This window comes from Amblyomma maculatum, chromosome 1, assembly GCF_055883805.1.
Source record: "Amblyomma maculatum isolate TAMU_Amacu chromosome 1, ASM5588380v1, whole genome shotgun sequence".
Classification (NCBI taxonomy): Eukaryota; Metazoa; Arthropoda; class Arachnida; order Ixodida; family Ixodidae; genus Amblyomma; species Amblyomma maculatum.
Window position 1 is genome coordinate 440,627,855 of NC_139344.1, and position 26,860 is coordinate 440,654,714.

Consider the following 26,860-nt stretch of genomic DNA (forward strand, 5'->3'; position numbering starts at 1 on the left):
GGTTCTTCAACCTGAAGACGAGTCGGACTCCGACGACGACTCGGGCGGCCTACCACAGCCATCGCTTGCACAAATTACGAACGCTGTGAACTTGCTGTCTAGCGTGTACAGCGAAACGACAACTTTGGCGCAAATACAAGCGCAAATCGTCGCCAGCAAAAGAAATTTTCCGCAAGGTAAAATCGGCGACTTTTTTAAGCCGATTTCCTCTGAATAAAGTGATTTTTTGTGCTTCACGGATTTTTCGGACTGTTCGATTATTCGGACCATTTTTCGGGTCCCTTCAAGTCCGAAAAAACGGTCGGCGACTGTATCGAACTATTTCGCGACCCCTTCGAGTTCGATATATCCGGGTTCGTTTGTATATCCTTTGTAAACTAGCAAAGTGTCAAAAATTTGTGTTTTGACAAAATGAGAAAAAATGAACAGTGATGGGACTTATTCAGCGTACTTGCACGGAGTTAATGACCCAGGCAGTGAATAAATTAGTTGGTATGTAGGAGATGGGCTGCAGATCTCCCAATTGTCATTTAAAAAAATCGCCTTTTCCCCCATTTGTGGCACATCAAGAGAGCTGTTACATATACCTTCCTATTTAGGGATAAGCTGCTGTTCAGGAGCTGAGAATACCTGTCAAGTGAACACCAGCTGATTCTTATTCTTCTAATTATTTCAGTTTTGTGGCACCGATCAGCGGTCACTACCTGCCCTATGTAGATGTATCCCCTTATTACTACCAGCACCTCACTACTCTAATATGTAAAAGCACGAAAAACACAGGACAAACACAGTAAAGACGATGAGGGATGAAACACCTTCGTCCCGCCGTCTTCTCTGTGTTTGTCCTGTGTTTTTCGCGCCTTTAAATAATGCACTGACTGCTCCATCGATAATGGAGAAGGGGCTGTGGATTCCCTCCATGTTTCACAAGCTGGGAATGCTGCTGAGCACTGGGTGGCTCTGCATGCGTGTGGAGAGGTAGAAAGAAGTGAGCGGTCCTCACCTCTCCTTTTTCTTGTCAGAGCGGATGATCATGTCGCAGATGCCGGGCCCTAGAACGACGTCCACATCAGCCAGGAAGTCGTCCAGTGTCTGTCACATGACAGGAGCGCTCGGGTCAGCTCAGAGATTCAACGTCAAAGTGCACACCATCAAGCAAGTACCCCAATATCACTGAACTCGAGTCAAAGAAACACCTATGTACCGTGAGCTCCTGTCAGCCTCCAGCAAAACGACATCGGATATGTAACAACAAATAAGTCTTCTACGTTGCACATCATACTCCAGTATGTAATATCAGGCTAGAATGAAACGTGAACAGTGCTTTGAACAAAATTAAATATTTTGCCTTTCTAAGTGTGATTTGTCTTTGTAAACTGGCTGAAAAAGAATGTCTCTATGCACAGTAGAAAAATACAGCAAATGCTTGTTTGCATTTCAATAACTCTGTCAGAAAGTACAGTCCCTTTGTCACAGCATACCTAAAAAAAAATCTGCAAAAAGAAGACATACATTAATCCCAAAATCTGCCCCATAAAAATTGATGAGAAAAAGGTCATCAGCCAGCGGTTTGCACAATTTGCACGTAATGCCTTGAACCATCGAGCAAGTCCCGTTCCTCGCCACCACTCTGACACAGTCACAGGTGACGTACACTGCACATGCTACTGAGGCATGGAAAGACTCAAGACGAGGTTAGAGTGGTTAGCTTTACCTCAGTGCTCCGTGCCTCACTAAAGGCACGGAAGCAGAATATGTAGCTGCTGTCTACATTATTCCAAGAAGCGGCACATGCCGTCTATTTGCTGTGACACAAGCCACGTGCACCTGTGAAGCAATGGCACGCATGTTCATCCTGTAGCACACTGTAGCACTCCGTCACCGCGCAGCAAGCAGACGACACTTGCAAAGGTTGGGTTCCCAACTGGCGACAACGTACCTTGGCCGACAGTGACTGGTGCAGCTTGAGCACGGCACCCCTGATGTCTGCAGGGAGCTTCTGGATCATCTTTTGCCGCACCTGATGAACAGAAGACACACCAAATGTCCCCAAAAGCTTCAGAAATCACAAGCACAGTGCCTTCTACAGCAACAAATGAATCACAAATGCATGAGCTGCAACTCTCACGACAGCTGTCCCATTCCAACATGCAGGCCATAAGGTGGTGTGTCTGATCACACTTACTGCTAAGGTGAAGGAAAGGCAAATAAAAAAGTACAAAATAAAAATGGATCTCAAAAGAACATTTTACGACAATCGAAGACACAGCAGTCGGCTGACTAATCGCACTCAAAACAGACACAGCTGGATTTAGTTCGAATTTTGGTTGCATAAAACTCACAGAATATCACTTTGAAAATCCCATGTAAACAGCATTAAAAAGTTGTGTCGTATGTAAAACTTCAACTTCGTCGAAGAGTGGAAATCTGGGCCAGTTGGTACATTGTGAAGAGAAGAACCAAAGGGCGAAGAGATCGTGGTGTACGTCTCTTCTCTTTGCCCTTGTCCTTTTTTTGACTGCTTCTCCTCTTTCAACTTCGCTATTTGTTCCACAGATAGAACACCACATGTGGAAGGAATGAGAGAGAACCAGTTCGGCAACGGCCCGCCTAGAACAGCGCCCCACCCTGGAAAGCAAAGCATGTTTTCCCTAAAGGTGCACGCATCACGTGTCATTTTGCATACCACGTAGGTGAAGGAACGAGAGGGAACTGGTTTAGCAACGACCTGTACAAAGGAGACCAAGCTGCGGAATTACCATTCACCACATCGCTTCTCAAAATGTGCTCAGAGTAGCCAAGAGATCAGTGCACTGCATTGTTGAAGGAGTGGAAATACACGAGCGAGAATTAAGGTTACAGACACCAATTCCTAATTTATATGTACAGGAACTCCTTGCCAAGGAAGGGTACCTAAATTTGTGATTTTAGGACACGCCAAGGCCTGTGTGCGCTACGCAGTGTGCTGAAAACACGAAAGAGGAGGCCAATTTACCGAAACAGTTTTAATACATTTGAGCCTACTCATAAGGAACCTGCTAGTCATATGGATTGTGTTCGTTGTAAGTGAAACTTCCCGCATAACAGCTAAAAATATGACAAAAGAGAGTGGTATTTATTTCTCCAAAAACAGTGTTAAGGCCAAGACGCTCTCCTAGCTCCCCAGGGCGTTCATGTGTGTACTCCTACAAGTGAGGTCATGTAAGTGCTTGGCAGCACCCTCAGTCATTCTTTGCCTTGCAACCACCATCTCAAGTAGAAATTCACGCCTCACTCCATTTTGTCCACCATGCGGTCTTAATTACATGCACCACAGTGAACAAAGAAATCCTGCTTCGGGCATTGAAGTCTGGTCTGTTGACTGCTATCAGCACACTTTGGACTGCATGGCTTGCCTCAGATAGTTCTTGAGCATAATCGTGATGCTCAAACAACCTTGATTCCTCCAATCCTAAACAAGGTAGCACGTCTCATGCGAGTAAAGTATGTATCAACTGCAGGATCAGCAAGCACTCGTAGCAAAGGAGGTTGTGACCGGAAAGTGCAGGCAATGCATGCCACATGACCAGCTAGGCCAGCAAGGCATTGTACGTAACTGGCATTCAAAATTCACAAGTCGCTGCTGTTATTTGTTTAGCGATGCATTGCACTAGTTTCATTCTCAACACTGCGCCACACCGTGCTTCAACTTTACACTCTGCGCACAACTGTCAAGCATGAACCAGCAAACCAACATCGCGGCCTATTGATCCTATTGACATAATTATAATTAGCCAGTGATTAGCTCCTGTTACAATGCATAATTTCTTATAGCTTTTTTTGAAGGAAGGGGAGGGGAAGGTTGAAGATGTCGCAGGGGCCAGGAGGTGCCCTTTAATCCCCACTTGTTTATGGCAAATGACAAATGATCGACGGCAGAGGCAACTGTGCAACAACTCCCCATTTGTTCGAAATTTCGAATATGAATAGAATATGTTTGTCATTCGATTCATATGCAAAAATCAAACATTTGAAATTTCTAAATATTCGAAAATTATTGAATAAACCCAAATTAAACCCAAATTCACCCCAGATTACCTGCACTGCGCACTTCATTGCAATGCTCGACTGTCTTGTAAAGCATTCTCATAAACCTAATAATAATAATAATCATAATAATAAAAATTACAAGGGTTCAACGCTGCTAAACCAAATATTGAGCGAAAGCATTAGCTGCGGGTGACCGAGCATTCTTTTCATTCTCTTTTTCTTCTTCCTCAGCTCACATATAAAGCCCCGTTTAAACTAACCCATATGAACGTGCTTAGTGGCCTATAGGGGTAACGTGAATGCCAGGGTCCTAGCAGGCTGATACGGGACATTCTGTTTCTTCAGCATGGCGCTGCCACTTGGCAGCAGCAGATAGTTCCAGCCTCGTCTTATACGCATCATCCAACATACCGTAAGGCTGCGCCCCGACTACTGCGAGGAGCCGAGCCACAGCCCCATTTATCCTCCTAGCGTGACGTCACAAAGAGCGAGCGCCCTCTCTCGGCTGCGACACAGCGCCATGTAAGGACTCGCCGCCACCATCCGATGGCGCGAGCTTGAGCCCCGTCTTTCGGTCTGGCGTGACGTCACACGGTCGTGTGAAAATGGCGTGACGCCACCGCTGCGGCTCCTGTAAGGACTCACCGCCACCATCCGATGGCGCAAGCTGGGGCCCCGTCTCTCAGTCTGGCATGACGTCACACGGTCACGTGAAAGGTCACGTATGGAGGCGCCACAACATGCCAAAGGCTCGAAGTACTAGCAGTATTGCTTTCGCAATACTGATAATTAGTTTACAGGAAAGCAAAGGCGCAGTACCTGTCACACTTCTTCTGTGGACACCTGAACCATGCTGTAAAGGAAGGAGGAAGGTGGGAGTGAAAGTGGAAACAGAGAAAGGGGTGCCGTATCGGAGGGCTACGGAGTAATTTCGCCAATCTGGGATCTTTAACATGTGCTGACATTACACAGCACACAGACCCCACTTCGTTTCTCATAAACCTATGGGGCTGTTTTATGAAGAGGAACCTTCCTGACAATTGACCGTGTTTACTATGCAGTGAAGCCTTTTCAAAACACGCCGGGGTGTTTTTGCAAAGAGGGCCTTCCTGACAGTATGCGCAGAGCGAAGCACATGATGAAACAGAGCAAAAAAAAATTAAAAAAATGGCGTTATCACATGGGTTTTATCTCAAATGCAGGCCACCATTGCGCAGGTGTTCTTCAGATAAAATTACTGTCTTCATAATGGTTTTTGGCAGTTTTTTAAGGCCTGTTCAGTAATTAAAGTTTTTGTTACTTTGAATATATTTTTCCTGGTCCCTTCAAGACCTAATTGATAAGGATTTACTTTGTTCAGCAGTGATATGCAGCTCCACATGGTTTAATGCAGGTTGATATTCTACAATTAACTGCTATACGCAATCCTGTATAAAATTTGTACCGTATTTTTCAGCACGGTATACACTTGTGTGCAATTCTAGCTTAATTTTGTTTGCAAATACAAAGTGCATTCTGAAATAAACAAGACGCATAATGTTTGCTACTTTTAATTTCCTTTTTTTTTTCTCACTGATAAGATATTCAATATTTGAAGGATTTTTCCCCAATATTTGTATTTGATTCGCATTCGATTCACATCCGAAGATTTAAATATTGCACACCCCTAGTTGGTGCTAAGTGGTGGGTGATGTGGCAGTTATTCATGGTAGCCGAGATATGGTGCCCTAGCCTTAATTTATTTTCATTTCAGCACTGCCCTCGTTCATAAGAACTGAGGGTTTGTTAAAATTGCAGCCATTATAGGCCAGACTCAACTGCCATTTCAAATACAGATAGTCCGGTTTGTCTGAACACGTATACTCTTTTTTGCCCACTCTTGTGGCCTTGCTTTCAACACAAAGTTGGTGCCAAACATATAATATCAATCAAGATCATTATTCCCACACAAATCATTTAATTTATTTTACCCACAGGTACGGGGTACATTACAGAGAGCAGGGGCAACACAATACAAAACATCCGAAATAAGTCGCAAGAATAAACAAAGAAAATGAAAACACGTTAAGTAATGCCGAAAGTTGGGCGAGTTGGTTAATATTCATGATGGAAAATAGCGCGAAAGTACACGAAGGACGGAAGGAAGTAAGACACGGACAAGCGCTAACTCGCAACTGCAGGGTTTATTGCTGAAGCACGCAATAAATACAGGTCACATGAAAAAAATAACAGAAAAAACAAAAGGAGAGAGAAGAGAGAGAGAGAGAAGCAGCCTCCTAAATGGGAAGCTAGGTCATAACATAGACAGTGATACACAGTAACACGTGCCACTCATTGCTGGGGTGGGTGGGAAGATAAGTATAGATAAGTAAAGTTAATGTAAAGTAGAGTCTAAGAAATCAAATTCGCAATCTACCAAGTTAACCGACGGTTCGCTGACACACAAATTTTGACATTTTTTAATATAGTAAGCCTCCATAATTTCACGAACCAGCTTGTCACAATGTCTAAAAATAACAGTGGCCATAGAAAAAAGTGGTGTGCACTTACGATTCCCCTTATGGTTCTCTTTAATGCTACAAGCGCGGCAATGCTCCGGAAGATTACCAGACTGTTCTTTTAAGGAGTTGTGGTGTTCCCCTAGTCTAATGTTGAGACACCGCCCCGTTTGTCCTATGTAAATGCCTCCGCAAGACAAAGGCAGCTTACACACCACGCCGATCCCACAGGGTACAAACGGCGAGCGGTGCTTAACGGAGCAACCACACCTCTTTTTGTTGTCGCCGCCAGTTTCCTGCCGATTTCGAATATGTGAGCACAAACTGTTCAATTTTGTCAGTCCAGAAAAAACCACAGAAACGCCATAGCGGCTTCCCACCTTCTTTAGTCCGTGTGCCATCCTATGGACATACGGCACGACGCCAACCTTTTGACGCTCCCGTGTAACAAGTTTCGACTTATGGCCTGCCTTAATCCAATGCACCAGTTTTGCTATATTTTTTTTCAGGTGACCTGTATTTATTGCGTGCTTCAGCAATAAACCCTGCAGTTGCGAGTTAGCGCTTGTCCGTGTCTTACTTCCTTCCGTCCTTCGTGTACATTCACGCTATTTTCCATCATGAAAATGAAAAAGAATGCAAAAGATTGAGTTACAACTGATGGTTATGAGTGCGGAAAGCCAAAATACAGAGCGTATTATGGTGAGTTTATGTATGTAATGAATAAGCAGTTCAACACTTTTTTATATTTCTTGCTAACATAATAAGAATGCAAACAAATGCGTTAAAGAAAGGAAGGAAGAAAAACGAATGCTCGAAATACTTTAAAGTAAAGCATTTTTAGTTGCGCTTCTAAACTTATCAGGGTTAGTTATATAGTGGTTAATAAAGGCAATAGCTTGTTCGAGTCCTTGCTAGTTTTGGGAAAAAATGAGTTGGAACCCATGACAGTGTTAAAATATGGTATGCTAACTTTCTGATTATAGTCTCGCCCTAAAGAAATGGGTAGTGCTGGTATTATATAAAAAGTGTGTAAATTTTGTGGAAGAGATAAATGCAGAAAAGTTTTCGATGATCTGATAATAGGGGAAGGTTTAATAGTAGTTTCATTTGTATTACACTTGCTGTCCCATTAAAATTATTTAAGATTAAGCGAGCTAAGCGTTTTTCACAGCCTCCAGGCTCTGTGTTAGTGAGGTGTGAAATGGATCTCGTATTGGCGAAGCGTACTCAAGCTGTGACCGAACATAAGTGGAATAACCTTCCTGATGCAGTTCCTAATATCAGTGATACTGCAGCATTCACAGAAATAATAGCTGACATAATTGCTTAATATTTGGTATGCGCTTTTAGAAACAACAATATTTTGATATTGCATAAAATCCACATTACCCTCTTGTTAGCTTCAACTGATAATAAATAAATAAATAAAAATGTAGTGTACAACAAGCATTTGTTTAAGAGATGATGGTGCATGAGTAAATTTTCGACGCAAATACCCCACAGTGTGATTAGCTTTAGAGGTTATACTCTCAATAAGAAACTTTCAACACAAATTGTAAGTTACGGTAACTCCTAAATATCGCTGCGAGGTCACGCATTACAACAAATTATAGAAAAGAAATAATTAGGAGCACAGTCGACGACCGATTTTTTGGACACCCAATTTTTCGGACATGCTTGATTATTTGGACTTTTTCCCAGCCCCAGGACATACCTCATAAAGTCAATGTATTATGCTGCTCAAAATTTCGGCTATTCGATTTTTCGGACATTCCAAGCCTCAGCCGGGCCAACTGCCACACATTTTGAGTGGTGTCGCCGCCATCTTGTTTGTTTACTTTTTCCTTCGATAGCCTCGAAACCGGTGCCGGCCTTGCATGCCGCTCCTTAGCTAAACACGCTGGATCAAGGCTATAATATTTGCCTAGCAGCTTCTGTTTCCGGGACAACGTTGCTGCCGGAGCGCTTTTTTTTTTTTTTTTTTTTTTTTTTTTTTAGCGTGATCGCTTCTACTGCCTGTAACTCTGTGTTTGCCGTGTAGGCCTAGCCGTGGTCATGCTGATGCGAGAACTACGTTCTGTCGCTACTGTGGCTCGTATTTTATTGAATCGGCTTCAGTTCTGTTTCCGGATTTTATAAGTTTATTTTTTTCTCCGTGCAACGCGACAGCGAGAAGGCACTCAACGGAGTCGGTGTTGTGATTCATTGTTTGGTGGTTGTGGTGTGCCTCGACAGTGGGAAAACCTACTCTGTCAATTTGCTTGGAGCACTTAGTACCCTCGCCGATGCATGGAAGTCTGTAGCACCCACAACGTTGCGCAATTGCTTCCGCGACGCGGGATTTGTGCTGAATGACGAGTCGGCTGCCTTGGACGAGGAGAGCGTCGTCGAGCAGTTGTCAGGCAGTGAGCAGTTCATTCACGACCTTCGCACTGCTGGTGTCGATATTCCATCGGCCGTTTCGTTTTCAAAATTCACAGACGTGGACCACCAGTTGGAACTGTGCTCTGGGCTCATAGATACAGGAATTATTCGCCAAGTGCTTGTGGAGTCTGAGAGCGAGGACGATGATGACTCACATGCAGCAGTGCAGCCGACGCAAGCTGAGCTGATGCAAGCGAAATTCAGGTGGACCTGTTAGCACGGAAGCGGTGCGTGGTACAGAAAAGCATTCATGACTTTTTCCGGCCTCAAAGTGAATAATAGGCAATAAATTGAGCTTTTTTGGTGCACATTTGTTTTTTCGGACTGCCCGATTTTTTGGACATTTTCGTGGTCCGTTGAGAGTCCGAAAGATCGGTCGTCGACTGTACTACAGTTAGAATGAATAGCCAACATTGCTTTACACTTGTTAATGTTAATTTGCCGCTCATGACACCACTCAGTTTAATTAGGTCAAGCTGCAAAGCTGCTGTATCTGCGTCATTAGCAATTTTTGATAACGATAAATAATTAAAATAATTATTCACAGCAGATCTCAAATGTGCAAAAACGAGCGCCGCTATCAGAGGCACGCAGCCACTACAAACAACACATTTAGAAAGGAGCTGCACCTTAGTGCATCATTGTGAGCAGGCGTTAAAAACGAGCGCTTTCAGATTCTGGTAGCAGCAGTGCATACATGTACTGTACCTCGGGGGCCATGTTGGAGGGTGCTTCTGCTTCCTTGGCATGCTCCACGACCAGATACCCGACAATCAGGTTGACCAGGTCTGAGCACAGCGTCTTCAGCAGGTGCTTGGCCAGCTGGGACTGCAGCTCTTCCGCTATACATCCCACGAAGGAGGCACGAGAGACCACAATTCAACACACCTTGTTTCATGTCACGCAAAAAGACAGTAAAAACTTCAGAGAAGAACAACTGAATGTTGGGCAAACATAGACAAAAGAGAGAGAAGCCATGACAGGATGGGCTATTAAGGCGAAAGCCTTTAATGGCTTATGCTGTCGTGCACAAAAATGTGTCCTACTGGCCGATGCGGGATGACGTCATAGAGGTTTCGACCAATCACACAGCCCCACCACAGTATGCGCGAATGCGTGCTTTATATGGCAATCAATGATCAAGCACTAATCAATGACTAATTAATTCATTAATAATTATTGACACCTAATTAACTAATTATCTATTAATGACACATTGACTAATTAATGTCTAATTAATTAATTACGAATCAGTGACAGTTGCATAGCAGAATGCAGCACTCAGGCTTTCGCCTTTGACTACTTTAGTAGCTAAAGTCTCTCGTAATTTTTTTTTTTCATTTATTACTGTTAAATCAGCTGCCTAAAAAGTTGTGGAAGCTTTTCAAGTGAAAACGAGCGGCAATAGAAGCATGAGCCCATCCTTTTTAACTCGTCCAATAAGAAGCTGGCTCACTTGGATGGAGGCTGTTATAGTACTTTCTTTGTTTTGCTTGCTGCTATCTATGTTATCAAACTCTGTCTATGTGACCGAACTTGTGCTTCTGTACACACGCATCTATCATTTTCTTTATTCAATACATACAAAATTAGTTCAAGCTAGCGCTTTTCCCATGATGTTCATTTTCTTCGCGCTGCACTGTAAGCTTTTAAGACAGACTTTAGTCTGCCCTGAGCTTGGTTGGCTTTTTCTCAGCTATGACACTAAATCAGGCCGTGCTTATTCATAACTTTTTGCCCTCCAAAGAGACGAAAACCGCCTGCCTAGTTCCATTCTACTTGACTAGTAACAGCAAACACCAGAACGCCGCTGTTAACACTCCCAGGTTCTTTGTTTTCCCGGCTGCTATGGTTTCCATGAGCCAGTCCCATTGTAGCTCCCAATAGAAGCCAATGCAACAGAAACTTTGCTGTTCTGAAACTGTGGCAGCATTCCTTCATGATAAGTTGTGAATCAAAGCAGGACTCAACAAAGGCAACAACAACCCACAGGAGCTGCTTTAGAAACCTGTACTACATACTACACGTGGACTGAAGAAGCTTTTTTTGTGTCGATGAACACAATGTGCACCTTTTACTAAGCAACAACAATCGACTGTAATGTTTTCATCACGAGCGTAGCCCTATGAGCTCATCGTCACAACTTTGACGAGTCATAAAAAAAAGGAGCCCCGTGTCACAGCGTCAAGTTTAATATATACCCCATTTCCTCACCCACAGTAATCCTGACTCTACAATGTGAACTTAGTTTCCAAATGTAGGATCACTAGCTAATGCTACAAGGTCGTTAAAGAATTTTCATTACTTGGCGCAGTCACAATGCGGACACTATGACCGAAAAGGAAAAGAGAGCACGCACCAGTGGGCAGGGCCTTGAGTCCCCGTTCAAACTGCTGGATGCTGAGCAGCAGGGAAGAGACCTTCTCCTGCAGCTCGGCAAACGTCTTGCGCCGTGCTGCACCAGACGCACACGAGGACGCCAGGAACACCGACCGCGCCACTTCCTGGTACTTGCGTGTCAGGGGTCTGCACCATCACATATGCATACACGGGGCATGTTCTCAAACTACTGCTCCAATGCAGAAAAAAATAGTCTAAACGACAAGGGCTGTAATAAACTCATCTTTTCTTTTTTTCTTTTCATTTGGGAAATTTGGTTTTGAAGGGGAAAGAAAAATGTCATTCTTTCATTTCAGACTGAAGATCATTCCCTCATTTCAGGACATTTCAAACAGAGCAACCAGTTGTGGGCAGGAAAATGTTTTGTTACTTTTCAAATTTTTTTTTTTTTGGCTGCCCGACCTAAAGCCTGTTGACGATCAGCCTAGCTTTTGGTGATTCTATTTTTGCTGTTTAGTTTTGACACAGAGCGCAAGTCTTAAGATGTGTTATGGTTGTCCACCACTTATTTTGCTATTCTTAATTAAAGGTGGCATTAAGCACCTGCGAGGTACTTTTAAAATCAGGCCTCTGTGCAACTCTTGGGTTTCCAGTTCTAAGTGAATTTGAGATAAATACATTAGAAACCCCGATATATAATAGTACGAGGTGCCATTTCAGACAACAAAAAGAGAACGAGAAGTTTTTATCCGCATATAAGGAAGGCGAGGAAACCTCACCGAAATCATTTAACTGCATTGCATTTCACAGTAGTCCCACAAGGTAATTGCATGGGGCAGCAGAGCTGGCACGAGCTGCCAGATAGCATGCATCGCACTCAAACCGCGTGCAAGCACTACTCCACTTTTGGAGCTTTAACAATCGTTGTCGTCCAGTTTGTCATCTGCTAAGAAACAATTGCCGGAGACATCTTTCCGAATAAACTCTTCAGAACTCCCAAACGTGTTCGGTAACGAGCTCCTTGGCAATGCTGTACAAGCATCTGCCATCCGACCGTAGGGCATGGCTAGTGTGGCTGGAGAGGCCCATTTTAGGAACCCAGTGGCAACCCAGATTCATACTCATGCAATATGCTGAATGCAGAATGCAATCATCTGTCTGCTAGAAAAAATGACACTAACCAAGCCATTAACCTCACAAGAGAGAATTTTGCTCACTGAAAGGATGGCACTGAGAAATCGACCTAGTTCGGAGGGTATGAAGTGCCATTTCGGAGCCTACAGTGACAAAGCGGCAGAATTTAAAGGCGCAGACTCCTTTTCCAAGCTAAGCACCCTGAGTAGCCGAGCGCCAGGGTTGACGGCAGCTTGTACCCACTTGAGAAAACAGGTGGGTAGCCTGTCAGCAGTGAGAGCCGAACCCACCACCTCCCGAAGTTGAGGCAGGTGCTCTTCCAACTATGGAGGTCTGAGCTAACACTGGAAAGTGGTCTGCCACGCTTTCACCCACCTGTGAATCCCCTCCGCAATGCTCTGAATCAGCTCCGGTGGGCAGTCGCGGAGCAGTGGGAGCTGCTCGAGCTGCGCTCGGACCTCCTCCACCGACATGAACTCCAGCTCCTGCTGTGGCCGCCGACCCGCTGCAGCCCCGGGACCGTCCCCGGCGTCATCGTCAGAGTCAGAGTCGCCACCGCCACCACGGCCACCTTTCCTTAGCTGCTTCTTCTGCTTGACCGCCTTTGTCTTGGTCTCCCGGCCCTGGGTTCCACCGCCTGACTTCCCACCTGCCGCACACAGGACGGAAAGAAAGGAAGCAAGGAAGGAACGCTGTACGTTCAGTTTTTCTTATGTTTTTTGAAGTGCGAACAGGTCAGGGACAAAGTAAGAAGCGGATGTCACAAAGAACTCTAAAATGCAGCATCAACTATCATCTGCACTGCTATAGGCTTTAATGATTTCTTCACCTGCATGCCTGCCTGGCTACTTGCTTGCTGCTTACCTGCTTGTATATTCGATTTCTACATTAAATGTTGAGGTGGTGAAAAGTGGCTGGAGAAACCACAAGGCAATAAACAGCAATGAAATGTGTCAAAAGTTGACAACGAAGAAATAAGCAGCCAGTCGTGCACGACGTTTCCCAGTCTATGAGGCCACCTAATTTTTAAAGCTCACAGTGACATTACAAAGGTGGCTGTAATGCAAATGGAAAGAGGGTACAAGAAGTACTTTGTGCTAAAGTTAGTGAAAACAGAATACATTTGACTCCCCATATTTTTTTTATGAACCATGCCTTCTGTACACTTGAAAGATGTGCCGTATGCTTCATCTTGTCATGATGTAGTAAAAACGCCAGTTAGCTTTCCTTCAGGCAACCATGAGTGAGTGCAACCATAAAGCCTGCTCTATCATATGTTAGTGCGGTCCTCCTCACACCTCTTCTAAGATAAAGCAACGAAACGTGAGCAGATTTTCTGGCTAGCACGAATACGTACCAGCTGCCTTTTTGCGTCGCTCGTCCTTCTTCTCCTGCTTATCATCCACGTGAGCCGGAGACGGGGTGGATGCGGCTGCCTGGCGGTGGTGGTGCTGTTGCGGAGGTGGTGTCGCTTCGAGGAACACCACACCCTTTTGGGAATCCTGGCACAGAGCACAAACTGAGGTTAGCCTGCATCGATGATGGACTATACCACTAGTATATCCCAATGACGACACAGGGGCTTCCACTGAAAACGGAGTTCTTATAGCCCGGAAAAAAGGGAGTAAAAAAGAAACAGACGCAAGCAAACAATGATGACAACGGGACAGAGGGTGCAGATGCTCGAAGCTAGGATACGTTACCATTAATTGCCACAAAGCGACCATAAAGTTGATTTTTGGTCGTGATGTCACAAGCCAGAACGAGGTGGCGAGAAGAAGAAAAAAAAAAAAAGGTTTGGTTTGGTCTGTGGGGTTTAACGTCCCAAAGTGACTCAGGCTACGAGAGACACCGCAGTGGAAGGCTCCGGAAATTTCGACCACCTGGGGTTGTTTAACGTGCACTGACATCGCAGAGCACATGGGCGCCTTGCTTTTCGCCTCCATCGAAAAGCGGCCGCTGAGGCCAGGATTCCATCCCGTATCACTGGGTACAGAAGTTGAGCCTCCCTAGCCACTGCCCCACCGCAGCGGAGCTAAACATTGAAAGATATGACCCGCAAAGGATGAAGCACACTGAAACGCTGCACAACTATCACAGTGTACTGCAAATGGGAGACATTGTATGAATTGGACAGGAATGACCAAAGCATGCAAACACTTAGCATGATCAGTAAAGTGGATGCTAAGGCAAGCTATTAGTTAGACATCAAAGCTGATTCTTGGAGCTAGTTGGTAGAAGTTGCTCATTCTGGCAAAGCCTAAAGCCAAAGGGTCATCGCACACATTCTGGAGGAATACAGCACAGAAAAAGGCATCAGATGAAAAAAATATAGAGCGTATTGTCTGCGTGCTTGTCCTGCCACCCCTACTCCTACACCACTTTTCTTTCAGAAAAAAATCGCTAACATAAATACCAATTACAAATGAAATTTTGCCTATAACAGTTCACAGAAGCACGCATACTATTCCAGCCCATCCCTGATAAACAGTGGTTATCAGCACCGTAGTTTACCGCTGCTATTTGTACTTCATCCTATTTCTGCTAAGAACTTGTTCAGTATGATCTCTATTTAAAAAAAAAAAGAAAAAAAAGAAAAGAAGACGACTACTGTGTCGGAGTAGCCGGGATCGATCCCAAATGCCGGCGGCTGCATTGCGATGGAAGCAGAACGAAGTGGCATCCGTGTGCTGTGCGATGTCAGTGCCCGTTAAAGAACCCCAGTTGGTTGAAATTTCCGGAGCCCTCCACTGCGGCATCTCTCATAGCCTTAGTCGCCTTGGGACGTTAAACCCTACAAATCAAACCAATTTAAAAAAAATCTTAATTAAATGTAATCAATACCAAATGCCATCCAAAAACAGATGACAAGGAGTTCAACCACCCTGATGACGAAAAGATGGCCTGGTATGTCATTAACTTGTGACAGGGAAGAAACGTTAAGGGGGGATGAGGGTCTTGAAAACATTTTCCCTATTTGTCAAAACATCTTTTTGAATCTTAGCATACAAGTTCAGAATGGAATACTGATTTCAAGTACATGCTTTTAGATACAAATATACCTCATCTAAAAGACAAGATATGGCAAAATAACTATCGTCATCAGGTTGTTTCTTACAATCAATTAAGGTAATTCTTTGTCAAAAAGCCATCTTTTAGGAAAATTCAGACATTTCAAAAGGTCCACCACACATCTTAAAGCTATGAAAATTTCTACAAACATTTTTCTTGACCCTCAATAAATACTAGAGGTGTGCAAATATACTATTGAGATTCTTGAATGCAAACCAAATATAAATATGAGGGAAAAAAATGCCATCGAATAATGAATTGAATATCTGACGAATAAAAAAAATGGTTAAATTAAGAATTGCTTCCATTGTTCATCTTGATTATTTCAAAATTCAAGAGGTACGTATTTGCAAATAAACTTGAATTAGAATTGCACAGAAACGTATATAACCAACTGATAATCTAGTATAAATATTATACAGGATTCTGTATACCGGTTTTTTGTAAAGAAAGGACCTTGAAGGAACTGGATGGAGCTGTCATATCGCTGCTGAATGCAGTAAACTCTCGTTAATTCAGCCTTCAAAAAATGTCCAAGTCAACCTAAAGTTTTAATTACCGAACGGGCATGAAAAAACTGCCAGAAATCCATTTACATTACAGTCATCTGATTGACATCTGCACAGTCTGCTTTGAGATGAACACCAAATTTAGTCTAATTGCTAATACATCACTATAAAGAAAGGAGGAAAGCTTTAGGATGTGTGGGGGACCTATACAATTCCTAAATGTGGTCCTTTTTAATGAGAAATTACCATAATGGTCTGTAGGAAAATGACGTAATTAGGATAGTTACTTTTCTATATCTTCTCCTCCAGCTGAGATATTTTAAATCTAAATGCTTATTTCGAATCAGCAGTCAATTCTGTACTTGCATGCTAGGTTTGAACAAGAAATGTTGACAAATAAAGAAAACGTCTTCAGAACCTTCATCCCGCTTTAAAGCCCTATTCTGAGCCCGCTCCTTTTTGTGGCATCGAAAAGTGTCACTTAACACTCTAAGTATGGCATAAGGAAACAGCCAGGAACTACACAAGTGATGGTTAGAGCTTTTCTTAATCTTGACATTTCCTGCGACACGTCAGTACATGAGAAAGACTGTGACCCTTCTCAACAGAAGGTCATGAACATTGTTTACTTCTGCTAGACTCTTTCTTCAATTGCATGCTGCATCAGCAGGAAGTCATGACCAATGACAGAATACGAAAATAAAATAAAATGCAACAGGAATTTACCGTTGTTTCTTCAATTTGTGTTTTTCCTATTCGGCACATAACAGCTGCGCATGCAAATGGCCTGCCCGCACGTCTGTTCAAACTCTCTGCAAACACAGGATGGGTCCAGTGCGTTTTTCGAATAACAACATTGACCTCCAAAGTAGGCTCTCTCAGTGTTTCATTACTGTGATGTATGTAGATCCGGTTACATGTATACGTCACACCAGAGGTATCTAACAGTTGGTACTTTCTGCAAAAGGCGTCAAGAAAAAAAAAGGGGGGGGACCGAAAAGAAGTGAATCTAAGAAATGTTACTGAAAAATGCAAATACTTGCTCGTAATTTCCGTCTTGTAAAGTACTCGCCCTGGAATATATTCACAAGCAATGCAAGTGGTTTGTAAACTTGACTGCCGTTTGTCTGCGTGTTTTATGAACATCTTATGAGCATTCTATGAATGCATCTCGCACAGGTCTTATAGTACGCTGGAAGTGACTCAGAATCATCAGTAACAATTTCAAAGGCCAGGGCAAAACACTTCCACATTGGACGGTAAAGAGTCGTTATTACAATAAAAATCCCAATGACTAGAGCTCGGTTAAACTGAAATCCCGGATAATTAGAAGAATTTCTAAGCCTCACTATACCAGCATAAAAAACATTCAGGTGTTGTGGCTTGCTGACTGCTCAAGTGCGCACGCCTACGAAGGAGAAAGCGTGCTTCACTGTTGTGCAGCCGTGGATACTGGTTTCAAAGGAAGATGCAGGATACGAATACACTTTCAAAAATAGTACTAGTTTATTCATATCCAAACTGGCTAAGCTGTAGGGCTGTAGGGAACTTGAACTGCGAGCTATTTGCCTGGATCATTCATGCTGATGGTCAATTCATTCGGAAGAGCAATCAGTAGCATGAGAGCGACTTCCAATAATCACTGCGTGGGCGCATCAGCGCTGTGGAATCTGAAGCTATACATGGTTATGCAGATTTGCCGCAAGCCCTCCAAAATGCATTTTTATCTCTGCTGGTACTGAAGCGTGCTTAAGACTTATTAATGGAAAAGCATTATACGGTTCATCGTAGGAGAAATTTGGCAGCGGTGTCCATTGGAAAAAATGTGGCACCGAAAACCTTAAGACAGATCAAGCAGGAATGTGACATCATTACCCCGGAGATCAATCATAAGCTGGCCACAAATTCGAATGGGTCCCTTTGACCATCATAAATATTTGGGTGTTCTACTGTACCAGTCAGTGGTCTAAACAAGAATTGGGATGTCCTCCTGAGAAATACCTAGTTAACTCGGGCCAAAAGCTAGAATTTGGGAGCTCATTTTAAAAATATTGTAGACTGAACGAAAACATTCCCACAATGCTTTCATATTCACAGAATGTAAACAGTCGTACATGTTATGCCCCCTTAATTTACTGCCCAAATTGTGCGTTCACCAAGACATCACCCTGCATAAAATTGCAAAACAAAGTGTGGCACTGGGACAAAGTGAGGAGGGGGGTGGATTCCACAGCACTTTCTCCGAGTTTTCTGCCTGAGCTCAATCTTTAAGCTATGTTCAGTTAATCATAATCTTTCTTGCGGTCCCAGCAACTTGAAATTAATGAGGTTTTACTGCATTTCGCAGCGTGCCATGTGGCATGGTCGGCTTGATGTGAAGGTTCCTTGCATTTCTGGTGCGTCAAATCACTGCTTAACCTGCTGGTCATGCATATCCCAACATCGCGTATGAGCACCGCTTTCGAGTGCTAGTGCAAACGTGTCTTCGCAGCAGTATTAATAAATAAATAATAAATAACTATGGTTGGCTCATTCACTGGACCCCCAGTAAGCAAATCCTATGTACCTCTGAAAGTCAGTTAACCCCTTAGCCAAGTCTGGGCACACCAGGGTGCAACCACAAAGGAGAAAAAGAAACTCTCCTGTTGCGGGGTCAAATGCTGAGCGTACTGCACGTTCCACAGAAGGTATACAGAACCCATGTGAGGGGCGCCATCTTACCAGCTCCGCCTTGGCGGTCAGCAGGGGGTCAAAGGAGCGCGTGCAGCTCTCGACGAAAGCATTGCTCACGACAACCGTGTCCAGAAGCTGCTGCACTGGCTGGCTGCTATTGCGGGGCCGAGACTTGAGCACCGACTGGATGATGCCCGACACGTCCTCCACGCTGAACACCGATGGCATCAGGGGCTGTGACAAGGGGTGAAGGCGGGAACCTCAGGAGTAGCTCTCATCACACCCCGGCCCTCATCCCATTCATGTAGCTAGGATTCTCAATCATGCATGTGCTCTTCCCTTCCACGGGAATTTGGTGACATTAGATTTTGCTGCTACTCGGTAAGCAGGTTCGTCCCTAACTCTTCCCGGTTATTTTTGGGAATTGCTCGCCGTGTTCCAGATAAGTAAATGTGTCTCGTTGGGTTTATTGGGGAAGAAGCAACTGAAGCCAGAAGAGTAAATGAGCCAACGGCGCCAGTGGCACACTTGGATTGCCCAAGGAGGCACAAAAAGCACACACAAGAGGCACAACTGTGAATTCGGAAGGAAATTCCACTTCCGATTTTCTTTCCTGTCCTCCCAACTATCTCGGCCCGACCACGTCACCAGCCAACGAGTGCCTGATAGAGGCATGCTCGTGATTTTTTGCCCACAACATTGAAAACGCCGGACTTTTCTGAATACTTTGAGGCCATGTTATAATTGTAGGGTAAAACACCACTTAAAATTCTCCCGAGGCCTCAGATTCTCCCCTCACATCCAATTCGTGCAAATAAGGTAATCCTGCCATTCTCCCACTGTTCTGTCATTCCTACAGCTGTCTGTAAAAACAATAGTACAACCAAAAAATAAGAAATCTGGCCAACACACAATTCTGCAAAATATGCCAATACTTTTTTGCCACATTACGAGAAACTAGAGACCTTACACATATTCTTGGAGTTCATTTTTGCTGCAGTTAATTTAACAACCTTAAGAAATAAAATTGCCATAGGAAAAAATCTCGCGGTAAATTAGTACTCACTGCATGGTAGCACGTTCCGTGCTGCAAATTTCACTGACAAACATCACTGATAAACATCTAATAACAAACATCCTTCGACATTTTCCTGTTTCCCTGTCACCGATAAAATTTTGCTGAAAAAAAGAAAAAGACGCTGTTTGGAAGAGGCTTAGGAGACAGCTGGCTGGGCCCCTGCATTTGCTCAAGCATGGAAGAATAGAAACTGACCGCAATGTCCACCCAAGACCCCGTGCCGGCTGCCTCGTCGATGGCCGCTTCGACTTGTGCCAGCAGCGTCTGCCCCATGCACAGGGTCTTGAGGAAAACCAGCGACTCGTCCTTGAAGTGGCGCCGAATGTACGCCTTGGGGTCCGGAATCCCCAGTCGCGTCAGGGCATCATACTCTATACGACGACAGAGAAATTGCCACGTATATTATTCTCTGCCACAAAGACTACTATCCAACAACAAAAAGTACTGACTTGCCTCAAAACGTGGCACGACGTGGTAGTTATTGTGAGCAACTCCCAGGCGGGCCAATTAATTAGTAATGTTTTATTTATTTTTTTATTGATACTGCAATCCCAGTGTTGGGATTTTAGCAGGGTGGGAATACAAACTATGTAGTTTAACAAAACAGTGCAGTGCAGAGAAGGGGAGAAGGGGGGGGGGGGGGGGGGCGGAGAGAAAACAGTGCAGAGAAGGGGATCATTACTTCTTTTTCCTACGTCGAGCTTCTGCGCTCTTTTCTTTATGTGACCACTTCATAATTTATTTTATATTTTCTGCAAAGTGCACTTTTCATTGCTTAGTTACAACGTGACAACTACGATATTCAAGCACTCAAACGCTATGCCATCACTTATTACTAAAAGGAATTTGGCACATTAGAAGCAAAACAGCTAGAATACAACACCGCACAACTGTCTATCAAAGAGAGTAATACCTAAACCTTATGAGGTGTAAAATACAGAAGGCAAGTAAGAAATCAAGTCAAGCTGGGGTGCTGGAAACAAGGCTGCCTATTCTGGAACAACAAGCCTCTGAACGAGCGCTGCAAAATGTCATAAAGCTCACTCCTTTGGCAATCCTATCAGCAAGAGTCAACACCTTAATGATCACTTTGCACTCTTTGTTTCCAGATCTTTAACACTTATTAGCATCCACTACAGTGCAGTCATGTCTGTACAAAAGGAAGGCCGTATGCATCTAACTTGGCAGTATTCAAAAGTACTTAGTTCAAGTCCGACTAAGTTTTATCATCCGAGCTCATTTGCAACAAAAATTTTGCTATTCAGACAGCTCTACACAAAACCCACTGGACCTTTCAACTTTTTGAAAATGCTCACTCTAAAATGAAAAACTTACCACCTCCCACATTTCTCTAGCAACAGGGGCTATCCAAGCACATTCCAACTGTCATTTATACTAACACAATACTCTTTGAGTGTAAGGAGGTTATGTGAGAACATTTGACCGATCAACAGACAAAAAGCCTCACCAAGGAATCCATTCTGCCGGTAGGAGGCATCCACCCAGTTGCTCTGGGAGCGAGAGTAGAGGTCCGGCACATAAGAGGCCCGTTCCGAACGACCGCCGACTAGGGTGCCTGCCAGGCGCCCTTCCTTCAGCAGCTCCTCAATCATGCCTGCACACAGTCACGGGGTATGAAAATGAGCGTAGCCCCATCGGGAAGTCTAACAAGACCCACCATATCCACCTGGGGCCTTTACCTTTTTCCTAGGTTAGGACAAACTCTGTTTGGCTATGCTAATGCTGTGACACTGATGCATCAATCTGTAAAACATCGATATTAAACACGGAGGCAAGCTACAGGAACAGATCAGCACTGATATTTGAGCACAAGGCAAAGGACATCGAGTAGTAGTTAAAAGAAGCTTAGACCATACAACACAAATATACTGCCTTTACATTTTTTTTGTATCCACAGGGGCATTAAATATACATCAGTTGAGAGTCAAATCAATATAGCTGACTCTCATCGATACGATTTCCACAGCAGTTAAAAATAACAAGCATCATATAAAAATTGTATTATCCAAAGTAGGCCCCAAAAGGTCACAAACGAAACATACTTGGCAAAGAACTTATTTTAATTATCACCATTTAGTAAATAATGTGCCACTTTGTGCTTTGCTTTTTCTGTCTCAGTGTCCAGAAGCAACCTTTTCCAAAAATGGTAGAAACGAGTCGCATCGCATCTCATCGACCACGCACCCGCAAAAAGCCCCTTAAGACTTGGCGCTTTGGCAACTACCCCCCCCCCCCCCCCCCTCCCTCTTCCCCAGAGGTGTCAACCCTGCAGATCTCCTCAAAAGGGGGCCACAACATCTTAGGCTGCCAAGGTCAGTGCTGTAGACTGCGACAGTGAGGGTGCCATACTGAGGGACTCACTACGAAAATAATTAAAGCAAAGTAAATTCTCACCACAAAAGTCGGACAGGAAGTTCGTTACCTCAGCAACTAGCCCTGAAACACCAGCTATGAACTTTAGCATTATTGATTTATTGAGGTGACTACCAATGCCCCCCCTGCTAGGGCTGTTCACTGCCTTTTAGAGGGGAAATCGAAACCATGTTTGTTTTCAGCATATTTTTGTGATCAAATTACCAATAGTATCCACATGAAAATACGCTCATAGTATTAGTTGCACAAAAATGATTGTCTCCACAGAACATCAGCTGGAAAAAAAAAAAAATCATACTATGCCGATAAACGTATCAAGTGCGATCGTATCATTGAGATTTCGCTGTATTATAACAAATGTGTTGCATTGAATAGACAACCAGTAAGAGCCAAAATGGTAAAAGAATATAAAGGTACCACAACAAAGTCAGAGAGCATGCTTGACACTAACACTAATAATAAATAGTAACAGAACAGCTTGAAGAGTATCATTCTCAAAGAGCACCAACAGAATACTGAGGGGACACCAGCTCTGCCTTTAAGGCCATCACGACATAGCGTTAATGAAAGCTATTTGTGGCTCCCCTTGTAAATCCTTGTTCATGTAGATGCCGTGGCTCTACTATCCCATTGCATACTCATTAGAATACATTCATAAACTACCACAGTATACGAGACACCCCCCAACGTAGATGTAAAGCCCCCTTTCACCAAGTTGTATGAATGCGCCTGCATAGCCTAGGGGCATTATGTCCAATTAAGATCCGAAGCTCCTGCAAGGCTATATTCCGATCTCAACCTCTCATAAGGAGAGAACCGAGTCAGCAGTGCCTGATATGTCATAGTGTCTCATGGCATCTTACAACCTGATAACCGGCCAGTGCGAGGCCATGTCAATTGCCAAATGCCACCTGCCAGACCCATGCCACAATTTTTACCTCACAATGTCGACAGCTAGCACAGAACCAGGTTAAGTGAAGAAATATGGGAGAGGCTTTCACCCTGCAGTGGGTATAGTCAGGCTGATGATGATGATGATGAATGTCGACAGCAGATTTCCCAATTTTTTTTTTCCCTAATGGTGCATTGACACCTTACATCAGTGAATTACAAGCATGCCAGGCATTGCTTACCATATAGCAGCTTGTCTGGAAAGTTGAACACGTTCACTAGGCTGCTCAGGGTCACAGGCCTGTTTTGTAGAGAAATGGGGGGGGGGGGGAGGTGTAAGTGCAGAAAAAGGAAAAGACACTTGAACACAATGAGTTTCACTCCTACTCAAGGTTGAGAAAGAAGGTGTACAATGAAGATAAGATGAGTGGATGGAAAGCCACCAATGGTCATAGTGAACTAACAGCAAAACACCTTTGTAGTAAAGTTCTCTGGTGCGAGGAAAATATTTACTAATATTCTACGGTTCTTCATTTGTTGGTGGCGGCATGGCTCTGGGTGCACAATATGCTAACCTCAGCATCTAGCCAATACGTCCTGTGCTGGCTTAACACACCAAAACACCCTTCTGCTTCAAGAATAACCTATAAGGAAATTTATTTTCACCGTCACCAATCACATCGAAAAGTACTGCAGCTTAGTTTTGCGCACTTTTTTGTCATGGCACCACAGAGGTTTCCAGCTGCCCCACGTTCCCAGAGTGCTCGTCCCAACCATTGTTTGCACCCGAGACATGCTCTAATGGTATCCACAGAAGCAGCAGTCCTTGTTGACTGGCAAAACTTCTCAAGGAACCCCAAATTGCAATTCTAGTGTCAAGGATTCACTGCCTGATAGACTTTGTTGTCCATGCCAGAAATCTCTGCAGAAGCCAATACAAAGTCCTCCCTGTCCTCTCTACACATATCATACCCTATTTGATATGATATGAATAAACACTGTGTGCTTCTCTGTTGGTATAAAACTACTTTTAAGGGGAGATGCTCCTCGAAGATACTTTTTTCTTAATATTCAACCTATGATTATGAAACTTATATCATTGATAAGGATTTTAATGCAGATTCCAAATATGGTCTTAGTTTTTATGTAGCATGCATAGTTTTTGTGTAATAGAGTCTTCAAAAGTAAAATATAGGGCTTTTTGTGCACACTTTTTGAGGATTAAATTTATGTTTAGAGTAGCTTGCAATAGCTCATTTTGCATCTTAGGTTTAGTAGTATGAGCAAAACTACTTGAAATTTGATTACAATATCCTGTATTTGCAAAAAAAAATTCACTAACATCAAAAGTGTACATTCTGGGTGCTGCTAGTCAACATTTTGAATTTTTGCCAAAAAATGTAGAAGAGATATTGACAATCCAGATAGATATGCCCATTTTGCATACTTTGAAGAAGCTGTGTGCAAAATTTTATCCAAATCTGAGAATTCTACGCACTTGAAAGTTTGTGCACAAAATTTAAAAAATGCTGAAAATTAGAATTGGAGAAAAACGCATCTGAAAGTTTGAAACATCTGCATTCTTGAAAAACATGACACAAGCACATGAAATTTATTCACAAAATACAAAAATAAAAAATACGAAACTGCAGGAGATGCTGTCGGAGAGAAGAAGGCTTACTCTTCCTCTCCAAGCAGACGACAATGGCGGGCGCTCCCGCGTTGTCGAGAGGCAGACGCGCGAAAGTTGACGATGTGCGCGAAAAATTGCAGTTTCTCGAGTCACCTTGGCTCAATAAAATGGATTTTTTATTAACTTCGCGTTCGAATTTTGCCTTGATTTTTGGGGGGATTGTAGCTGAATGCCCAAAGATAATTTTGCAGTAAAAAACCGAAAATTGAAAAATGTCGCGAAAAACTCGCTTTTTCGACGTGCATCTCCCCTTAAAATGTTCTTATCAAGTTTCTTAGCTAAGACAGTTTGTTTCCTAGTTACACCCTGATTACGTGGCTTTGAGATGGTGCATTTTGCGCATGCACAGTACATTGCCAAACTATGAAGGAAAGGTTTTGATAAAGGGGAAAGCGAGACAAACTCTACCCACCATAAATTCACCACGAAAACCAGACCTGAACAATTTTTGCCCTTGCTTCTGCAGAGGAGTTAGTAGGCTAAGGAGTTGAAGAAAGAAGACCAGTTCCAGTACAGCACCTCCCATTTCGGTGTCTTTTCCTCCCCATTTTCAACTTGCACTCACGGCCTTGCCAGCAAACAGTCCTCCATGAAATAGCAGATGCTCACTCACATATTCAAATAAATGACGTAAATGACTGCAGTGACAGTTTCTGGCCAGTAAGAGTGTCTGTACTCACACAAGACTTCCCATCTACCTCTTCTCAACTCGAAGAGCATCTGTAGGGTCTCGATTTGACCGCTGTACAAGTGTCCTCCGGTAGTTCTGACAACAATGCTGTAATTACGCGGGGGACACACAACATGTGGCTGGCAGAAGAGCAGTCCGGTTGAATGAAGAAGTTGAGGATTCTCAAAAGAGAAATTAGTAATGGTTTGGCTTTCAGTGGTTATGTATGCGTTTGACTGGCACCAAAAGGTGCATTTGCCACCGATAAAAAAAAAAAAAAAAAAAAAAACAGGATTGAAATATTGAACTTTTTTTCATTTTATCCCACCACTCAATTCCAACTCAATTCACTTGAGTTTCAAATGAACTTTGTCACCCCTGCTCGTAAGTGCACAGCAGTGTGACTCTGCCTCAAAGATATGCAGGAAACGTTTCTTGATGTCACCAAATTTTGGTGACATCAAGAAAGGCTGTGGCAGCGATACCTGCATTTCTTCTTCACCTTTCTTGGAGTAGAAAAGCTGTGTTTCAGGCGAGAGTCACCTTTCTATAATTAGAAGCCAGTCTTTCATCAATACAAGTTAATTTCAATGTGTAATCAGTGTCCCTTCAAGCAGAGTGCTGGGGCAACTGGGGAACAAGAGGTTTTTGTTCTGCACATTGTTTGATGACGATATTAACTACCACGCATGAGATGCGCGTGAAAGCAGAGATGTCATGGCAAGTATCCATATACACTACAGCAGACAGCGATGTAGTTGCCCTGAGAAATAACGGAGACTGGGGAACAAAAATGTGCATACCTAATAGCAGCCGAGAGTGCACCGCGGACGCGGTACTTGTGACGGGTGAGGTACGCATCGGTGAAGATGTGCCTGTTGTCATGTGGGTCAGCCTGGCCTCGGATCACCGTTCCCAGCCGTGAGTGGATCACCTAAACAGGCCAGGAGGGGGATGACGTTAATGGGAAATGTATTGCTGCTCTTTGTTAGTTTGTTTATATTTTTTGTCTATATGTGATGCCTATGGTGGAAATGAATAACAATACCACAAATCACAGCCAAACAAAAATTAATACAAAGCTGAGATCACTAGAAAGAAAAGTGAAATATCGGGTATAACCACTTATAACCACTTTGCATTCAGGGTGCCCAATGATTAGCCCTGCAGCTGTCTGTGAGAAATTAGCCCCCAAGATAAAAAAAAAAAAAAAGAGCAATGAAGCTGGCACTGCTCCCAGCAGGGAAACAAAAATTTGCTTTTATTTTTAACTACTTTTACTTACATAAGAGCAACTCCCACTCGATGATCATTACAAAAAGTAATATGGTGAGGAAAAAAAAGGAGTGAGGAAAATTAAGTTCCACCTATAAGGGTGTGACGCAAAAGCGTTGAAGGCTCTCGTTTGCAGACTCCCATTTCGGACCGCATCCATTCACTTTGTTCCTGACT

The 26,860-nt window shown here is 43.5% G+C and overlaps 1 protein-coding gene across 1 annotated transcript in view; it reads right to left on the reverse strand.

Moving 5' to 3' along the window:
* Window positions 1-26,860, reverse strand: part of Ufl1 (UFM1 specific ligase 1) — a 48,070-nt gene that overhangs the window by 15,906 nt on the left and 5,304 nt on the right. Inside the window, exons 5-15 of the mRNA XM_084601528.1 lie at window positions 26,212-26,342; window positions 23,288-23,346; window positions 21,229-21,375; window positions 19,956-20,131; window positions 18,731-18,916; window positions 13,786-13,930; window positions 12,804-13,077; window positions 11,314-11,480; window positions 9,663-9,796; window positions 1,940-2,020; window positions 1,004-1,092 (exon numbers count right to left, since the gene is read on the reverse strand). Of these exons, the coding sequence (XP_084457654.1) occupies window positions 1,004-1,092; window positions 1,940-2,020; window positions 9,663-9,796; window positions 11,314-11,480; window positions 12,804-13,077; window positions 13,786-13,930; window positions 18,731-18,916; window positions 19,956-20,131; window positions 21,229-21,375; window positions 23,288-23,346; window positions 26,212-26,342 (1,589 nt within the window). The remainder of the gene's footprint in view (window positions 1-1,003; window positions 1,093-1,939; window positions 2,021-9,662; window positions 9,797-11,313; window positions 11,481-12,803; window positions 13,078-13,785; window positions 13,931-18,730; window positions 18,917-19,955; window positions 20,132-21,228; window positions 21,376-23,287; window positions 23,347-26,211; window positions 26,343-26,860) is intronic.